This window comes from Dipodomys merriami, unplaced genomic scaffold, assembly GCF_024711535.1.
Source record: "Dipodomys merriami isolate MVZ:Mamm:240054 unplaced genomic scaffold, mDipMer1.0.p SCAF_3, whole genome shotgun sequence".
Taxonomy (NCBI): domain Eukaryota; kingdom Metazoa; phylum Chordata; class Mammalia; order Rodentia; family Heteromyidae; genus Dipodomys; species Dipodomys merriami.
The window spans coordinates 73,925,729-73,944,966 of NW_027204492.1; the positions used below are offsets into that span (position 1 = coordinate 73,925,729).

The 19,238-nt window shown below is 45.7% G+C and overlaps 1 protein-coding gene across 4 annotated transcripts in view; it reads left to right on the forward strand.

Annotated features, from left to right (window-relative positions):
- Positions 1 to 1,294: 1,294 nt before the first annotated feature.
- The window catches only part of Nhsl2 (NHS like 2), a 92,948-nt gene continuing 75,004 nt past the window's right edge, over positions 1,295 to 19,238 (forward strand). For 3 of the 4 annotated variants that reach the window (XM_070040327.1, XM_070040328.1, XM_070040330.1), the window contains exon 1: positions 14,909 to 15,631. In XM_070040327.1, coding sequence (XP_069896428.1) covers positions 15,589 to 15,631 — 43 coding nt within the window. In that variant the 5' untranslated portion in view covers positions 14,909 to 15,588. Of the gene's footprint in view, positions 1,362 to 14,908; positions 15,632 to 19,238 lie in introns of those variants that run through there. The other variant, XM_070040329.1, reaches the window with a different exon arrangement.

The following is a 19,238-nucleotide window of genomic DNA, read 5'->3' on the forward strand; positions in this document are numbered from 1 at the left end:
CTCACTGGCAGGCTGTTGGGGCTGGAGGTGGCTGAGCCAGCACCACATGCCCCATGTCACTTATCCCTCAGGGTTGCAGCACTTGTGGCAAGCGGCTGCGGCTGTGGCTGTGTGAGAGCACGCGCATGCGGTACGCGGATGGATTTTCGGTGGGACTTGGAAGGAGCCCTCTCATTGGCTGCCGAGGGTCCCAGATCCAGTGTGAGAATCTCTGGGTTGCAGGCTCAGCCCCTCCCAGGGGGGAGGCAAAACGGGGCGAGGGAGGGAAAGTGGGGAGAGGCTTCAAGTGTGTCTGCCAAGAAAGCAGGTATGCCTGGTGTCCGCATTGGGCATTTTAGATGCATTGGCTGTGTTAATGTCAAGCCCTGCAGCCTAGCAGCCTAGTGTTCTGCCCACATGTTCTCAGGTTTCTGTCAGGACTGGAGCCCAGAGACCACTGGCAGCTGTCACTTCCAGAATTGGATCCGTTCCCCAGGAGAACAGGGAGCTGTGTCACTTAGAATTCCTGGGTAGCACATTCCTTCACTGGTCCCTGTCACACTCTCGGATTAGGCTCTGTTATTGGCCTCTGGCTCCTGCAAGCTTCTGCAGACCAAGCGATCCAGCAAGCAGAGCAAGCGAACGAGTGAACGAGCGGGTGGGCAGCCGGTGGCAGCAGGGATGACAGTGCAGAGAGCAGAGGCAGCCAGGGCCAGTGAGGGCGGCAGAGTGGGATCCCTGTAGGGCTCCAAGACTGGCCCCAAATGCACGCGCAGATTAGGTGGGGACTGCACTCTGGTTGCGCTAGGCTTCCTTTTTGGAACCTGGGAGGTTCAACCTGAGTGGAGCACAGTGTGCAAGGGGGAGGGGGAAGGGAGGAGGAGAGAGAGGAAGGGAGCGAGGGAGGGAGAGAGAAGAGAGGAGCGAGGAGGAGGAAGAGGAGAGAGAGAGAGAGAGAGAGAGAGAGAGAGAGAGAGAGAGAGAGAGAGAGAGAGAGAGAGAGAGAGAGAGAGAGAGAGACTCCTAGCAGGCTCTAGTCCAAGTGAGAGGGTCAGATCTGGACAATACTGAGCCAGGCGCATAAGTAAGATTTGCAAGAGCCATGTGTGTGAGGAGCACAGCTGAGGTGATGTAAGCACCTGGGGAGGAGCACAGCGGAGGAGGAGGAGGACAAGGAGGAGGAGGTGGTGGAGAAGGTGGAGGAGGTGGAGGAGGAGGACGACGAGGAGGAGGAGGGGGGAGGAGGCAGGCAGCGGCAGTGGTGGAGGCGGCGGCGGCGGCGGCCAGTGTGGTGTGGCTGCCAGTCCAGAACAGAATGATGGGCAACTCTCACCACAAGCAACCGAGGAGTAAGAGCCAAAGCAGGATGCATTCAGCAACAGGTACTCTCTTCCCTTCCCTTCTTTTCCTGGGCTCCTCCAGCCAGGGCCTCTGCTGCTTATAGAGCCCCTGATCCTTGGTGTGACTTGCTGGGGTGGCAGGGGGCGGGGAGAAAGCCTATGCGAGATGTGGGTGAACTCCCAACTCCCTGGCCGCTGTGCCAGGATGAATTGCATAAGTCAGAGCTCCCTGAGCTGGCATGGGCTGTTTGCTTTGCCAGCCACCCTGTATAGCCTCTGCAGGGTGGCTGGAGTGTCAGGGAAGTAAGCAACGTGCCAGTGACTGAAGTTTATGGCTAGGTCTGTGCTTTCTCCCTAATTCCTGTAGGCAGTCTTGGAACCTGCAAAGCTTATCCTTTCTGAATTTCCTTTGTTATTCAAACCTCTGACTCCTCCAGCCCCCATCCCCTCCCCACACAAGTACACCTACACCTCTCCTGGCTGTACCTCAGATGCTGCAGGCACTGAGTGAGCCAGAAGAATTGGTTTCTTGCTGTGTAATGCCCCACCCCCACCTCCCTGCCCCAACCCTGGCAGAACTCCTCTTCCTGCATAGTCCCAGGAGAGTAGTGTTGAGCCTTGACTTCATTACTGTCTTACCCCTGGATGTGCTCTGCTTTGTCCCTTGTGCCCTTTCACACATGGACTCCAGAATGCTAGCATAGTTTTCCCCAACTTCTTCCTAGGTACTCACAGTATGGAAATCAGGGTAGGAGATAACTTTTCCTAGCTTGCTTTTACAAGGCAGTACACAAAAGGTATAGAAGCAATTTCTCTTGCCCCTTGCACACCCCCACTCTATCCCCTCCTTCCTACTCCTTTGCCACTCCTTCCACTGCTACCTGGCATTGCGCCTCAAGCACCAAGCTCAGAGACACTTTCTCTCCATGCCCTTTTTCCTTATTCTTTTTCTTTTCTTGATTTTCTTTTTGTTTTTGTTTGTCTTTAGTCTTGGGGATGGAAGCCAGAACATGCTAGACAAACACTCTTATCAATGAACTACATCCCCAGCCTCTCTGCCTCCCTCGGTCTTGATGGTACCATTTTCCCTTCTTATCACTCCCCTCACAGGTATCTGGAAGGAACTTATAGTCTTCTTGTGCCCATTTGGGAAACTCTCATCTACCATCTAGACCAGTGGAAAGGAAGTGAAAGTTTGTGCCAAGTCTAACACAAGTTTACCATAAGAAAGCAATAGTTGGATTGGTGCCTTCCATGCGTAGGCCCAGAGGGTTGTCTCTGATTCTTCCTGGAGTCTCCAATGGCCATGCACTTGAGGGTAATCAGTCAAGGTCAACAAGTCCTGGAGGAACTTTTAGAAAAGGGTGTCTCACCGAATAAACAGAGAAGGAAACTACAGGAAAATGATTTGGAGTGTGTTGGAAGGCCAGGTAAACTCCACTAGGGCACATATGGTCAGAGTAGGGCTTTGTTTGGCCAACTAGATGAGCTGAATTTAGGCTTCTGTCATGGACTTGCCAAGGATAAAGATTCTGGGTGCGGAAGTGTCCTTGGAATCTTCTGGAGACACATTTTTCTAAGGCCACTTTTGATAGGTAAATGGCTCAAGTATCACTTCATAGCTTCTCTGCCAGGGACCTGGAGGCTCAGAACCTGCTGGGATTACACAGGCATGCTCTGTGCAGCCTATTCTGAAAACCAGAGGATAACTTTCCATACTAGCTGTTGCTACAGCTTGGAATAGTTACTGAAGACTGTTTCATTTCTAAGAAATTGTTTTGCATTCTCCATGCCAGCTCCACTTCAGGGTCAGTAGCTGTCAAGGTAGTGTCTGGCCACATGAGGAAGTGGCCTCATGACTATTTCTCCCTCTGACACCTCCTAACCCTCACCTTCCCCAGCACCCTGCCTGCTCAGCTTTCCATCCCAAAGCTGTCCCTGAAGCCCTGAGGGAACACTCTCTCCCACTGGGAGGACATAAAGAAAGCCTGCTCACAAGCTGGTCCAGGGAGAAACAAGCACATCAGTCAGCTCATGCTCTCAGGGAGAAGGCAAAAGCTTGGCTATGGGAAGTCCTGTAGGGACTAGGAAAAGTTTAGTAGAGGGGGGAGAAGCATTTCCTCTTTTTTTCCTGTCTTTAAATGCAAATGGCCTTTCCTGAGTTCTGTCTTAGCCCGGTGTCTCTTCTCATTCTCTCCCTCTCCCTTTAGCATCCCAGGCCACCCTGAGGTGACCACCTCAGGCTTACTCTCTTTTGGGCTCTATCTACTGCCAGCCAACTGCTCTATGTCCAATGGAATGTTGTCCCACAAGTATCCCACAGTCAGTTGAGCATATCTTGTGTTATCATTTTTTCCTTGATCCCTCTGTCTCCCATTTTCTCTTGATGGCATCATATTGCCAGGAAGTCAAATCAGTAACCTTGGAGTTATCTATCACTCTTCTCTGTCCTTTACCTCACACTCATCTGTCCATCCATCCATTCAATCAACAGTTCTGGTTGTGCACGTGTGTGTGTGTGTGTGTGTGTGTGTGTGTGTGTGTGTGTGAACCTGGGTGCTGTCCCTGAGCTTTCTTGTTCAAGACCACTTGACCCTTTCTTGGTAGTTAATTGGAAATAAGTCTCATGAACTTCGAACCATGACTCTCAGAACATAGCCTCCTGCATAGCTAGGAATACAGGTGTGAACCACCGGCACCTGGCTTGTTCATTGTTTTTGAGGCTTCCTTCTCCTCTTATCCCCCTGCTAATGTGTAAGTTCTGAACTTTGGCCACTTTTTCTTGTTCTAGAACTGGGTCCTAGTCTCTACTTTCAACCTTTTTGCTGTGCCTGACACAGAGTGATCTTACCTGGCACTCTTCTGCTATAGACTAAAGATTTGCTAGTATGAGAATAGGAAACCAAAATTGTCCCCAAGATGTGAGGGTGGATTCAAGGTGGTCTAGATCATTGTGACTAGTGCAGGGAAAACTTTACCTTTGAATTCTGTATATATTTTAAAGTGTTTTAGAAAAATATAACTGGTACATCAAATGTGTTTCTCATCATTTTTTATTAAGGCAAAGTAAAGTGAGTCCTTTATATTAAAATGATTAAGATATAGTACAGAGTTTATTCACCATAGCTAACATATGAAGCCAACCCAGATGCCTCTCAGTAGATGAATGGATCAAGAAAATGTAGTGTATATAGATAGATAGATACAATGGAATTCTATATCTCCATCAAAAAGGATGTCACCGCCCCATTTGTTAGGAAATGGAAAGACTTGGAAAAAAATCATATTAAGTGAAGTAAGCCAGACTCGAATATAGGTCTCATGGTTTCCCTCATTTGCAGTAATTAGTATTCATTTAGGATAATTTTATCAGGTGAGCAGAAAGGCTCAAAAGCTATGCACACAAGACCATATAAGATGACGTTAAGTGAAATGAACCCCAAGATATGGGGTCTTTCTTTGTTGTTGTTTTTAATGTACTATGTGATTTTTTTTGTTTCCTTTGTATGTTCTTTCCCCTATGGTATATCCCCTGTTGTCACTGTACTTAATTTTGGTACCCTTCATCTTGTATATACATTTGTCTAATTTGGGGAGGGGAAGGGGAAAAACAAGACGCTGAAACAAGGACACAGGATGACCCATTGCAACAATGATACCCACAAGACAGTATATTGGAAATGAATTTTGCAACTTCAGGAGGGGGGGGAGTGAGGAAGGTGGAGAGGAAAGGGATAATGGCAGAATGACAAAGGAAGGGGTAACAATGCTCAACAAGAAATTTGCTTTACTCATTTAACTGTAACCCCTCTGCATAGCATCTTTACAATAAAATAAAATTTAAAAATAAAGATATATGCAGGTAAATGGCAATAGTGGAGAGCACAGCTCCTATGGAAAGTCTAGATTCCTTTGCACAATGTGAAAATCTTTCCTTCCATGCCTGGGCTCTACCTGCTTTGCCAGCCTCACCTACTGATGCTGTTCTCTTTGAATTTAATATGGCTGGTTCATGGTGATGGCTAACAAGAATCACTCATCACCATTTGTGTGATTTGGAAAATGCACTTTACTCTATCAGAGCCATATTTGGCAGCAGGAGTCCCACACACACACACACACACATCTTTTCCTGGCAATTTTCTATTCATCCTTCAAATTTTTCATGTAGAGTCACTTCTCTGAAATATTCCCTGACTGATTGCCATCCACCATACCAAATTAATTCACGGAACTGGTCACTCTCTTCTCTGTACTAAATTTGGCTCCTGTTTCTGCATGGGTCCTCTTGCATACCAGGAAAGCAATTCTATCAGGAGCTACATCCCCCAGTTGTTAGGAAATATTTATTTTCCCCTGTAAGCTTTTCAAAGGCTACAACTTGAAAAGGTGGGAGAGAGCCACTGGCCAAGACTAAAGGCATAGCTTCACCTCTCATGTCTAGAAACCTCAGTGATGATCGCACACAAGTCCTTTACCTTTGCTACCTCTATCCTCTGGTTGTAAAGGGCTAGGAATCCATGGGTAGGGGATTCGGAGCACATTCATAGAATAATTTGGAGAATGTGTTCTGGACTACTTAGGGAAGCTTTTGTTTTTTATTGTATCTTTTGCATGGTACTGGGAATTAAATTCAAGGCCTTTTGCTTTCTAGGTAGGTGCTATTCCACTTGACCCACACCCCCTCAGGGCTTCTTGCCTTGGTTTTTTTCCTGTTGGGTCTCTCGATTCTTCCTGAGACAACCTGTACCTCACTCCTCCTACTTACACTTCCTGCATAGCTGGAATGAGAGACATGCACCACCATGTCCAACTTTTTTTTATTAGTTGAGATAAGGGTCTCACAAGCTTTTTAACCTGAACTGGTCTCAAATCTTCATTCTTCCAATTTCTGTTTCCCAAGTAGTTAGGATTACAGGCTAGGGAAACTTTTAGAAAGCTGAAACGGAAAAAATTAAAATTAAAAAAAAGAAAGCTGAAAAGAAGAGTGATGATTGAGGGTGGGAGAAATACTGTGGGCCTTTGCACTGAAACTGGAGGCAAAAATGGGCCCTGCATGGTTGTCGGACTATAGAAAGCAGATGGCTGAGCCAAGCCCAGCAGCTGGTCCAGCTAGAAGTGAGAAGCCAGCTGCATAGCAGGAGGGGATGAGGATGGCTGGGATGGGTGCAGCATGTGGAATCTCAAAATGACTTTTAAGTTGTGTTACTACTGGAAGGCCTTGATTATCAGGCTCACAAACTATAACTGATTTCTGACCAGTTCTCAAAGCCCCTTTTCCTCTCAAATAGGTGCAGTTCTGTCATCCTGAATGTGTGTGTGCTCATGACTACCAAGAATGTGCAGAGCTGTGCCTATAGGAGCCATAAATTTGAATCAAGGAAAGGGGAGCTAAGATTCAGCATATACTTTTATATGCCAATACTTTTCAGCCACTGCTTAATCTTTAGAACAACCCCAGACAGGGATTACTAATGTCATTCTACAGATGAGAAAACTGATACTCAGAGGGATTAGTGTTCTATGATCTGATAAGTAAGTTGTGGAGCTAGGATTTGGGCCCAGGTCTGTCTACATCTCAGGCCTGAGTCTTGCATCATGCCATGTGCTTTTCAGTATCTTTACAGCTGGGACAGGAGATGGTAACCCTGGAGACCAGATGTGGTGGAAGGGAGGGGACTATGGCTCCATTCTGGTAGGACAAGCAAATCTCTATAGCAACAAAAACTGCAATGCCTAGCTTGGTAGAAGTCCCACCATATGCCTGTTTGATGGCATGTTTGTATTGTTGGAATAATTGAACTATTAGAGGCTCCGTATTGGGTCTGGAAGCTAAAATGGAGTATGTTGAGCTAGGGAGAAAGTGAAGAGTTCTTGGATTTAGGCCTAAACCAGGTGTTGAGCCAGGATTCAGATTCAGAAACAACCGGTATCATGCTGTTTTCTAGAAACCCTCTCTTCCAAAGCAGATGCACTAACACTGTGGCAAGGTGACCTGTGCTTCAATATGCACACTCCCCCTCCTTCTTAGTCTTCATTTTTTAACATAAACAGAACAAGAGATCCATTTATTAGGGGAGGTTTTTTTTGTGTATGTGTACCAGTATTGCAACTTGAACTAATGACCTGAGTGCTGTCCTTTAGCTTTTCCACTCAAGGCTGGTACTCTACCACTTGAGCCATAGCTTCACTTCTGGCTCTTTGATAGTAAATTGAAGATAAGAATCTCTTGGGTTTATCTGTGTCTGACCTAATTGGCTTTGAACCAGGATCCTCAGATATCAGTCTCTGAATAGCTAGGATTATAGATGTGGGCCAATGGCACTCAGCTTAAGAGAGCCATCTGAGGGGAGGAGGGGGGAGGCTGGGAAGGGACGTGAAGGGTAAACAAAAGGAGGAGGCTGCAATGCTTGGTAAGAAATGTACGCATTATCCTGCCCATGTAATTGTAACCCCTCTGTACAGTATATTCACAAATAAAATAAAAAAATAAATAAATAAATAAATAAAAAGAGAGCCATCTGATTTCATGTACAAGGCCCTGTTGCAGTTGGTCTGACCTTTCCCTCTTTGAAAATTTATTTGATTCTCCCTATCCTTGATATGAAAGTCAATTGGGGCTCAAGGAGAGAGTGAGAGAGACAGAGAGACATCGGGAGAGAGAGAGAGTAAAAAACTATCTCTATGCTAAGTTAGTTACACAAACACCATATGAAAAAGAGCCTAGCACTAGTAGATCACATCTACATTCCTAAGTATTTGGAATTCTAGGCTGAAAGTGGAAAGATTACAGTTTGGCAGCCTGGACAAAAAAATATTAATGAGACCCTCTTCAACCAACAACTGAGACACAGTGGCATGTGGGAGGCTGGAATCAAGAGGATCACAGTTCCAGGATAGCCTGGGCAGGAAAAGTTCATGGACTCCATGTCAAAAGAAGAAGCTGAAGTTGGGCACCAGTGGCTCATGCCTGTAATCCTAGCTACTCAGGAGGCTGAAATCTGAGGATCATAGTTTGAAGCCAGTCCAGGCAGGAAAGTCCATGAGATTTTTATCTCCAACTAACCATCAAAACGCCAGAAATAGAGCAATGGCTCAAGTGCTAAAGTGCTAGTTTTGAGCAAAAAAAGCTCGGGACAGCTCTCAGGCCCTCTGTTCAAACTCTAGGACCAGTAAAAAGAAGAAGCTGGATATGGCAGTACACCTGTTATCCCAGCTATGACAAGAGGCAAAATCTAGCCGGGTGCCGGGGGCTTGCCCTGTGTTCCTACCTACTCAGGAGACTGACATCTGAGGATCACAGTTCAATGCCAGCCAGGCAAGAAAATCTGTGAGACTTTTATCTCCAATTAATAACAGAAAAACTGTAAGTGGCACTGTGGCTCAAGCGGTAGAGTGTTAGCCTTGTGCACAAAGAGACTCGGGACAGTGCTCAGGCCCTGAGTTCAAGCCCCAGGACTGGAAGGAAGGAAGGAAGGAAGGAAGGAAGGAAGGAAGGAAGGAAGGAAGGAAGGAAGGAAGGAAGGAAGGAAGGAAGGAAGGAAAGAAGGAAGGTTGGGGGAAGACTGGAGGTACTGTTCAGCAGTAGAGCACCTGCTTAGCAAGTAGAAGGCCCTGAGTTCAAACCCTAGCATGGGAAAAATAATACCTGCAAAATATATACCTACACATTGAGAAGAGAATTATGGAGAGAAATTAGAACTTTACCGAGTGTGAGTGGCAGACTTGGTGAATTTTTCTTTCCTTTAGATTTCCACTAATGTTATAATATTATTTGTATAAATACTAAGGACAAGTAACATAGAACAGTTATACTGGCAAATCATTCAGTCAAACCGAGAGACCAAATCATATTTCCTTGAGCCAACAGCACCCTTTGAAAGACAACAGTACAAAATTAGGATCCTTAATTTGTGGGAAAAGGGAGCCACAAAGGATGGAGCAACACAGTGAAGTTAGTGTATGAGACTCCATGTTAGAATGCAAGCTCACACCCTTATATTAGGAGTTTGGCAGAAATTATTTCATCCACTGTATCCTAAGATTTTTCTGTCTGTAGTGGGAGGCTTATGGCAATAATGACAATCCATTTGAAAGGCTATGGTCAAGAGCAAATTATCCAATATGTTTTCCAGGGCCTTGTGGTGTCAAATACTGCACATAAATCCTCACCATATGTATACAAATATTTTTAAGCAAAACTGTTAGTACTACTTTGGTTTGAATCTATCCCCTAATATTTCACGTAGTAGAAGTTTAGTCCTTAGTATGGCTGTATTGAGGTAGTGGAACCTTTAAAAGACTTTATATGAGGTAGTTGGGTCATTAGTGTGTTTTCTAGGAAAGGATTATCATAGTTTTCATGAGGCCCCAGTTAGTTCCCACAAGAACAAATAGTTATAAATGATAAGAGCAAGCCTTACTTCTGCATCAGTCTGGCTTCTTGTGTCATCCTGTGATTTATCCTTTTCATACACGCTCCCACCATATGCTATATTGTAATATAGCTAAGGAGTCTCTCACTTCAGGCCCAACAGATGGGGCCTCCCAGTACTAGACTTTAGGTGCCAAAAGTGTGGAATAATTTTTTCTTCATAAAGTACCCTCCCTTGGGTATTTTGTGATAGCAACAGAAAGCAGACTAATACAGGTATTGTGTTTAAAATGACCCCTGCCTCCATTGACAATAAAGTCAATGGGGCCTGTGCTGCTGGATTGCTTCAGGTGGTAGAAGCTTTGTCTTCTCTGAGCACTGAGAGTGCCATTGAAATTGATTCAGAGAGTACAGCTTTCTGGTTTTAGTTTTGAAAGGGAAATAAACATAAAAATATTATGGATTTTCCCCTCCTGCTCTAAAATACTTAAACTCTGCAAGGGAGATTAGAATAACTGATGAATAACATGATGAATTTCACAGCTGCTCAGATTCTCAGCCAGACTTAGCTATTTCCAAATGATGTATCTCTCAGCTTCCAGTACTTCCTTGTCAGTGCTTCTTTCAAAGAAAAGGGTTGTAACAGTGAAACCATCTCCACAGAGGGTAAAATGAGTGTGGAGGGAGTCTTGGAGGAGTAGCTTTATATATGGCCATGACTGTATAGGAAAGGGACAGAGAGGAGTGGGGAGAGAGAGAAAGAGAGAAGACAGAAGTTGTGTTATATTTATGTATATATTGTGTGTACAAATGTTAATGTGTTCTGGGGATGGAGCTCCGGGCATTGCACATGCTAAGCAAGTAGTCTATCACCGAGCTACATCACCAACCCCCCCCCCTGTGATTTTCATTATTATTTGTTTGGTTGTACTGGGGTTTGAACTCAGAGCCTTATGCTTGCCTTACCATTGGACCCACATTCCCAGCCATTTTTACTTGTAGCCATTTTTTGAATAAAATCTTGCTTTTATGCTTAGTCTGCTTGGACTATGATCCTCCTATTTATGCTTCTCTCATCAGTGATCTCCCTTCCTTCTCAGTCTCCTAACTAAGATTACAGGACTGAGCCACCACATCTGGCTGTATTATTTTTTTAACTGTATTTTTTGTCTTTTCTTTTTTGGTACAAGGGATCGAACCCAGGACATTGCACTTGCTAGGCAAGCGCTTTGCCACTGAGCTACATCCCAGCCCAAGCTGTATCATTTTTTATGCCAACACTAAGATATCTTTAAGGAAAAAAGCACACTTTTGTCTGTGTCATGTTGGAACCCAGACATTTTATTTTATCCATGTGTTGCAGTGCTGAAGAACCCAGTTATTTTAATAAATGTGAGACTGGGCACTTGAAAGCCACTCATCCCTTATAAAGTTTTCTTTTCATAGGTCCACAGAAATGAGCTGACATTACCAAGGTCACTCAGACACACCCAAGGTCACAGAAATTAATGTGGGTACCAGTCCAGCTGCTCCCCCACCACTCCTGCCATCACTGCCATAGAATTGTTCTTGTGACTTCTGAGATCTTCTTGGAACTGTAGTAAGGATTCCTTGGGCTACTTGGCCATGCAGTGTAACCATTGTCCAGCTGGGAGAAACCAAAAAGGGCTCCTAAATGATGCTTGAGATGACAGAGAAAGATGTCCTTGGTAGGAGGTCCTACACACTGACAGACCAGCTCCTCATCACTCCTGGATCTTACCTTCAAATGAGCTGGGCTGGCACAGCCTACTAAATGCCATCTGTGTCCCTATGGAGTAAATGGGCTTTGAATAAAAACTTTCATTTCTCTCAATAGCATATTTTCTATTTTGGAAGTCAGTTTCCTGTCCAATTCTGTCCCAGCACAGATGGAAGGGTGTGGGGTCCCAGTAGCAGGATGAGGCTCCCAGTTGCCCCCTGCCATTTCAGTAGAGTATGTTATTTGAACCTTGTTCCTGGCATGGGGGAGGATGGCACAGAGCCACCTCTGTGAATTCCTTTTGTGCCCTTGGCAGAGTGGGTGGGTGGTGCTCCTGTGGCCCTTTAAGATGGAAGTTGTGCTGTGACCATAGTACCCTGGAGCCTGGAGGCTATGTCTGCTGTGTAACAAGCAAGGAATACATGAATGTAAGCCATCCTTCTTGCTTAAGAACTAGGAGTATTTAAGACCTTGCTACTAGTTATGGGCTTTCTTGGCTTCCCAGGCCTAGCTCCTCAGACTTCTCTCATTCCATGGCTCAACCTTGCTCCTTCTGCCTTCTCCATGCCACACACACAGGTCTGGAACTCTTGCCTGGCATTTTTGCTCATGCCTGGCACTCTATCACTTGAGCTACAACTCCACTTATAGTTTTGGGTATTTTTTGCTGGTTCATTGGAGATAAGAGTCTCTCACATTTGTCTGCTGAGGCTGGCTTCAAATCTTAATATTCAAATCTGATCTTCCTGATTTCTAGAATTACAGGCATGACCCACCAGGCCACCAGAGTCAACCACGGTCCACAATCAGAATCACAATTCTGGTCTAAGAATGAAGACAACTTCCAACCTGCCACGAATGCCAGGCCTCCAGCTCTCCAATCATGAAGTCTGTGCTTTTAAAACTTCTTCACAACAACTCTTTCCCCATCCAGGGACCTGTCCAAGGCAAAAAAGACCCCAAAAACTAAACTAGATATTCAATTTGTGGAGACTTGGAATCACAAACAATGCAACTTTGGTCACATGTGATGGTTGTTCCTGTCACTGCCACAGCAGGGGAACCTGAGAAAGATGATGGCAAACCCAGGCCAGTGTGAGGCACATCAGAAGTCACAGACAATGGCAGACAGACGCCAAGGCTAAGGCCAGATCCACCAGTTTTGATTGAGCCAGACAGTAACTCTTTCAGGCCATACAACAACTTTATGGTATGTGTGATTTTATTATCTCTAAATGGGACAGATTAGAAACTCTATATTGTAAACTGGTCTAAGAGATTAAGCAGTTTACCAAAGGAACACAGGCAGAAAAGGGAAAGGCTTGAGATTCATTCCTAGGCTTCTCCACACAGTTGCCTTGACCCCCAGGCTAATGTGCCAAGATGAGACTGTCTTTGCTCTCTTTGCTAGCTAGGATTTGAGACTGGATTTTAATCTCTTCCAAGAATTCATGTACTGGTTCTCAACCAGGGAGATTGAAAATGATAGTGATACCTGGGCCCTGTCCCTCAGAAGTTCTAGTTTCCTCCCTGTGCAGCCTGTAAAGAGCACAGAACTTAGGGTGGTTCCGAGGGTCTCACACAAGCTCATGTACTTGGAAGCATGTGACATTTCTCCATGCTGACAAACATTTAGCTACCCTCCATAGAGCTGTCTTGCTCTCCAGCTCTTTCCTCTGAAACTACGGCCAGATTACCTGTAAGGTGTCTTCAAGCCCCTCCCATTTCCCTCCCTTAACCTGCTGTACTGTGACCTCTGAAAAGCCATATTTGCCAAGGTCAACCCCCTTAGTGTCGCTAAAGCCAGCATCACGATTTGAATGCCAGCCCACGGAAAGGATTTTATTGTTATTGTGATTGAGGTGGTACTAGAATACTTGTTAGGCAAGTACTCTACAAATTGAGCCACAGCCATGGACTTTTTTCCATTATAGCTATTTATCTGAGTCCAGAGTTTTTGTCCAGGGCTGGCCTTAGACCAAGTTCCTCCTACCTATAGCCTCCATGAACCTCCTACCTACAACCTCCTTGTGTAGTAGGGATCATAGGTGAGCACCACTGTGCCTGGCTTATTAGGTAAGATAGAGTCTTGCTAACTTTTGCTCAGGCTAGCTTGATTTTTCATCCTCTTGATATCCATCTCCAGAGTAACTAGGATTACTGGCATGAGGTACCACACCTGGCCTCATATAACCTCATTAAACAGGTATAGCCTACTTCCATACCATTAAAAGGAACAAAACTTGAAGACGGGACTTCATACTTGTTAGGCAGATACTCTACCATTTGAGTCACACCCACATCTCTTTTGCTTTAATTATTTTTTCAATAGTCTCATGTTTTTCCCAGAGATGCCCTTGAACCTCCTGACCTTTAGCTTCCCAAGTAGCTCTACCAGATGTGAGCTATTGTGCTCAGTCTTCTGAGATCCATTTTTTTGTCTGTTGATTTGGGAGGGGTCTTGAACTCAGAACCTCTAAGTGTTAGGTTGGTTGCTCTACCCATTCAGCCACACCTTTACTTCCAGCTTTTTATTGCTTATTTTAGACAGTCTTGTAGACTTTTCTGCCAGGGCTGGCTCCAAATTGCAGTGCTCCAGATCTCAGCCTTCTGAGTAGCTAGGATTACAGGAGTGAGCCACCTGCACTAGCTTCTAATGAGAGTCTTGAATGCAGCCATGTGAACAAGTCATTACCCCTAGAAACCATACCTCCCTTAACCTCAGGGAAACAACACCTTCACTTTGTCTGGAGATTTCACCTTGGACTTTGTCTGATGGCTCTTGTACCATGTTGTACAAATTCATCCTGCAAGTAGGAGGCCCAGAAGCCTATGGCCCTGTCCTAAGAGATTTGAAACTCTTGTTACTACAGGTGGTTCTCCCCAGGGGAGCCCACTAACTTCTTCCCACAAGCTGAGTCACAATCTGTCTGTGTCCCTGGCAGAAAAAGAAAAAACAGCCAAGCTCATACTGGGTCTCTTTCCACTCTGTGAGCAAGAACCAGTGATGCCTCTCTTCTCACTAGAGGAAAGTTACTGGGACACAGGCTCAGTCCCTTGTCCCTGGGCATTTACAAGATAGCCATTTGCTACTAAGTAACAAAGTCCCTTTGTGATCCCTTTCTGGCACACACAACATTTTTCTGGGTTCTTCTCTTTCTAGACACACGAAAACAAATTTGAACAAGATGTGTTTTCAGTGTTTTTAAGCCAGAGAGTGTCTCATACTTTGGGCCCTGGGAAAGAGGCTTTGCTAGAACCTATGGTCTTCTGGCTCATGTAAATGGAGGTAAGAGACTGAGGCAAGTGAGCAGGTTTTTCCTAACACTCTGGAAAGGCAGATTGCACTCCAAGCCTCAGTGTGCCCTAACAGGGCCTCTGGCCCCCAATGAGCCTCAGTGTCCTCCTCTGTTAAATGTGATAGGTCACCTGGCTTGGCTGTCTGTGGTGAGGATGATCTGAGATGACTCTTAGACCCTGTCTAGGACCTGGGAAAATTGCATTGAATTAAATTGAATCCAGCCAGCCATAGTTCACAGACTCGTGATAGACCCAAGAGAGAAAGTGTACTGCAAGAGAGACTTGCAAATAAAAAAAAAAAAAAACAAGGCCTATCTCTGTGCACGTCTCTCCTCTGGGAAGGAAGGGGCCTGCACAGTGACAATAGACCAGGGGCGCTGACTCAGACAGCCAGTTCCTGTTCATTTCCCCTCTCGGCAGGACAGCAGCAGAGCCGAGGTCAGTCAGCCCTCCATGTGGCTTAGCTGCAAATCGAATTTTTGACCGAGAACTTTACCTAGCCAAAAGACAAGCCCAAGTCACAGATTGCCTCCCCTCCCTGGTCCTCTGTGACTGGGGAGGACAGGGATCAGTGTGGCTGTGGGTGGAGGGCCAGGAGTGGGAAGAGAGAGAAGAGAATCTGGCATTTGGAATCCTCTGTTTTTCTCTGGGCTGGGCTGTCTGCAGACAGCTTCCCTGGGCAAGGGAGCAGGTGATTGATGGGGACAAACTGACCCAGCCAACGTGCTGGAAAGCAGGGTGTGGAACAACGTGAAGCCCCCTGGCTCTTTTCCCCTTGGTGTGGGTCAACCACACGCCTCTCTGCTGTATGAGGATTGCCTGGAGGTGGATCCTTGCTTATCCTCATCGCTAGGATGGAGAGAGTGGAGTCTCTCTCCCTCTTCTGGAGCCGGGGAGGTGAGTCATTGGGAAAGGAGGGCTCTTGTTCCCAGCATAGGGGAGAAGGGAAGGAATCCGGGCTCTTGGTGGAGGATTTGTGCTGTGGTGAGCTTGGCTGCCTTGGGAGGGAGTGGGTCCCTCAGTACTAGCAGTGCCCTGGCGGGTCGGGGATGGGGAGAGGGGAAGGGTTGCAACCAAGTTTACACAGGGGATCTGCTCTGCAGTTAAAAGTGTGGATGTAATCTCATCACATATCTAACATTCCAGAATCCTGAAGGAATTATAAAAGTGACTGAGGAAGTGTGTCTGAGTGTGTGCACATGTGTGTATATCTGTGTGTGCACAAGTGTGTATACGTACACATCTCTTAGTTTCTGTAAGTCAGCATGAATTCTGGAATTTTGGCTTGCCGATGAATCTGTCAATTTGGTGGCTTGATCTCCTAGGCTTCTACTAAAATGTTGAATTTCTTCTTTTTTTTTTCAATGGCAAGACGTGGGAACAGGGAGAAGCAGGAAAAAATGCATCACTGATCATCATAGATCCTACCCAGGGACTGAGTGCTTTCTAGGCACAGTTCAAGTCAGACCTTATAGCACAAAGGGACCTGTGACATACCAGGAATGTTTTCTGGCTGCTTTCAGCAACAAGGATAACCTGGGATTAGGATGTTGATACCCCAGTTCCATTCCTGAAAACATAAGGGAAGTGACTATTCCAGTGGTAGAGGCTGCAGCAATACAGGAGACCACATGGAGGTCTTTAGAATTCGAGTCAGCCATTGAGGGCAGGAGTGGGTTTAGAAAGCACCAGCATGATGCAATGAAAAATGAAACCATATGAGAATCACATGCAACTCAGCATGGAGAGAAATCAGAGGAAAGCAGTGGTGTTGAGTTTTCACATCTTTGAGGGGCTGTCACAAACAATGTGAAGTGACTAGATGGGGCAGAGTATTGGGGCCTGAACTATACTCCAGCCCTTTTGTTTCTTTTTCTTGTGCCAATACTGGGATTTGAACTCAGGAGCTCATGCTCTTGCTCAACTCTTTCACTCACAGCTGGTATTCTACAACATTGAGCTACAGCTCCCCTTCTGGTGCTTTGCTGGTTAATTGGAGATAAAAGTCTCACAGATTTGTCTGCTTGGCTTGACTTCAAACCTCTATTCTCAGATCTCAGCCTTCTGAGTAGCTAGGATTACAGACGTAAGCCACCAGCAGCCAGCTTTTTGGATTGTTTTGGAGAGACAGCTTTGCTACCTTTCTGCCTGGCCAGTCTAAAACTGGCCATCTTCTTTCCTCTATTTCCCAAGCAGCTGGGATTTAGACAAGGGTTCACAACTATCTGGCTGACAAGAAGGAACTCCATGAATGCAATGGAGAGCCTTGAAGAGGAATGAAATCTTGGTTGCCTTTTCCCCAGTCAGAGGATGAGTGCTTGAGAAGACAGGGCATATGGAAGAGGAAGAGAGACTGGAAGAAATGGAAAGAGAGAATGAAGGGCCACCCTTCTCCCACCTCTGCATCAGCTCTCCTGGTCTTGGCCCCCACATCTCCCTCCCTCTCAATGAGCTCCCTGATACCACCTTCCAGAACATTCTGTACTGTGCAGCCAGATCAAGTCTTTGAAAAATAGACCTAGTTGCTCGAAAAAAAATGCTCCAATGGCCTCCCATCACCCTCTGGTGAAAGTGGCCATTCTTTCTTCTCCTCTGTTGCGCCTTTCTACTCTAAAAATGGAGCAGAGATAAGATCATTTCTCACTCTAATGCCGCTCTGACATTTCATAAATCTATGTCCTAGACAACTGGAAAGGGCTATATTTAACCTTCCATCTTGTAGCTTTTAATGGAGGCACTTACTGAAGGCTCTGGCTTCTAACGCCACAGGAGATAGGAGTCTTTGTTCTCTGCCGGCCCAGCCCATTCCAATCCTGGAAGGCCAGAGCCAACCTCTCCCTCCAGTAGAAAAGCCAGCTCTCCATCCCAGAATCTAGCTTTTTCTTCTGTCCCCAGGCAGGGATCCCCAACTGCCCTCCCACACCATGTGCTCCCTCAACATTAGTAGCTGCAGATGACTGGAAGAGTTCTCACTGACTGCCCCTCAGAGCTGGGATAAGAAGTGGGATGACCAGTGAGCAGAAGCATAGATAGCACAGAGTCTGGCAATGTGGGTGGTGGGCCAGGAGAGAAGAATGTATTGTCAGGAGTCTGGTTGTACACAAGAGAGGAGTAAAGTGTTGGCTGTACACTAAAAATGTATGCATTGCATGGTGTGGCCCTCATAACAAAGCCTGTGACTTAGAAGCAACCATATGCACTCCAGGGAGAATGCTGGGGCTCCACGGAGTTAAGTGACCCATCCAAAGCCATACATAGATAAAAATGACAGAACTGGACTCAACCCAATACCTAGAAATCTCCAAAGCCTCATTGCTCTGTAGGCCCAGGAGGTCCCTAGTTGAATTGGCACTGCTCTGTGGGGCAGTACCAATTTCCTGGCTTCCCTCACATCCTCAGGTTGTTTTTGTAAACACTTGAGTCCCTGACAGGCACTTTCTCACCTCTACCCCTAGCTGGGGAACATATCCCAGTCATTTTTGTTTTCTTCTTTTGTTTGTTCATTTCTTAACATGGAATTCTAAATAACCAGTGAAGTGACTAGATGGGGCCAAGTACCTCAGACTGGCTTTGTCATAGTCTTGATCCTCCTGCCTCAGCCTCTTATTTGGAGTGCTGGGATTGTAGACATGTGCCACCCCACCCAGCCATTTGGGTTTCTTGATGGTGTCCATTGTTTTTGAGGATCATGGGCTGGATTCTCCCATAGTCTGTTCTCTGCTGCCTTCTAGAAAACAGCTACTGGGACCCATTTGAAAGCAATAAGCTCTACTATTCTATTTTTCATGTCTGTCCCCTAGACTGCTAATAATAACTCTCTCTGTGGCCTGGGACAAATTGTGTCCCTCCACCCATCCCTGCCCTTGCTACTTTCTCCCCCATGGGATAGGGGAAAGGTCACTACAACCACAGGTTTAGAAACCATCACTGAGCCAAGTGATTGCTCCAGAACTACTAGTGGACAAGGCAACAGTGTGGAAGTAATAGCCCTTTAGTGTTTATCAACTTGTTACATTTGACAGAGTGGTAGAGAGGGGACTCCAAGGTGATTTCAGCAGTGCACGGTACAACTGTAAAGAACATTGAATTACATGGTGGGAAAATGATTCTCTTTACAGCTTTCTGATTACCTCAAGAAAAAAATCTCCATGTGCAGCTCTTCTCCTACCTCTACAATACTTGCTAACCTTCTATACTAACAGAGGTAGAGCAGGCCTCAGACTCCAAAACACACATTGACCACAATATCTCTCCAGAATGGAATCCCTCTGTTTGCTTTCCAGTGTATTTCTTTTTACAGTTACTTTCTACTTGTGGCAAGGGATAGCCTTTTGATTTTTGTTGTCATTGTTGTTTGTTATTTGAGCAGTCTGAGAATCATCTCAGAGCCCAGCACTTGGATACCCTCTATCACTAAGACACAGCCTTTGTTTGCGTTTGGTTGGGGGTTGCCAAATAAAATTACCTTTTTTCTTCCATTTTGTTTTCTTTTTGGTAGTACTGG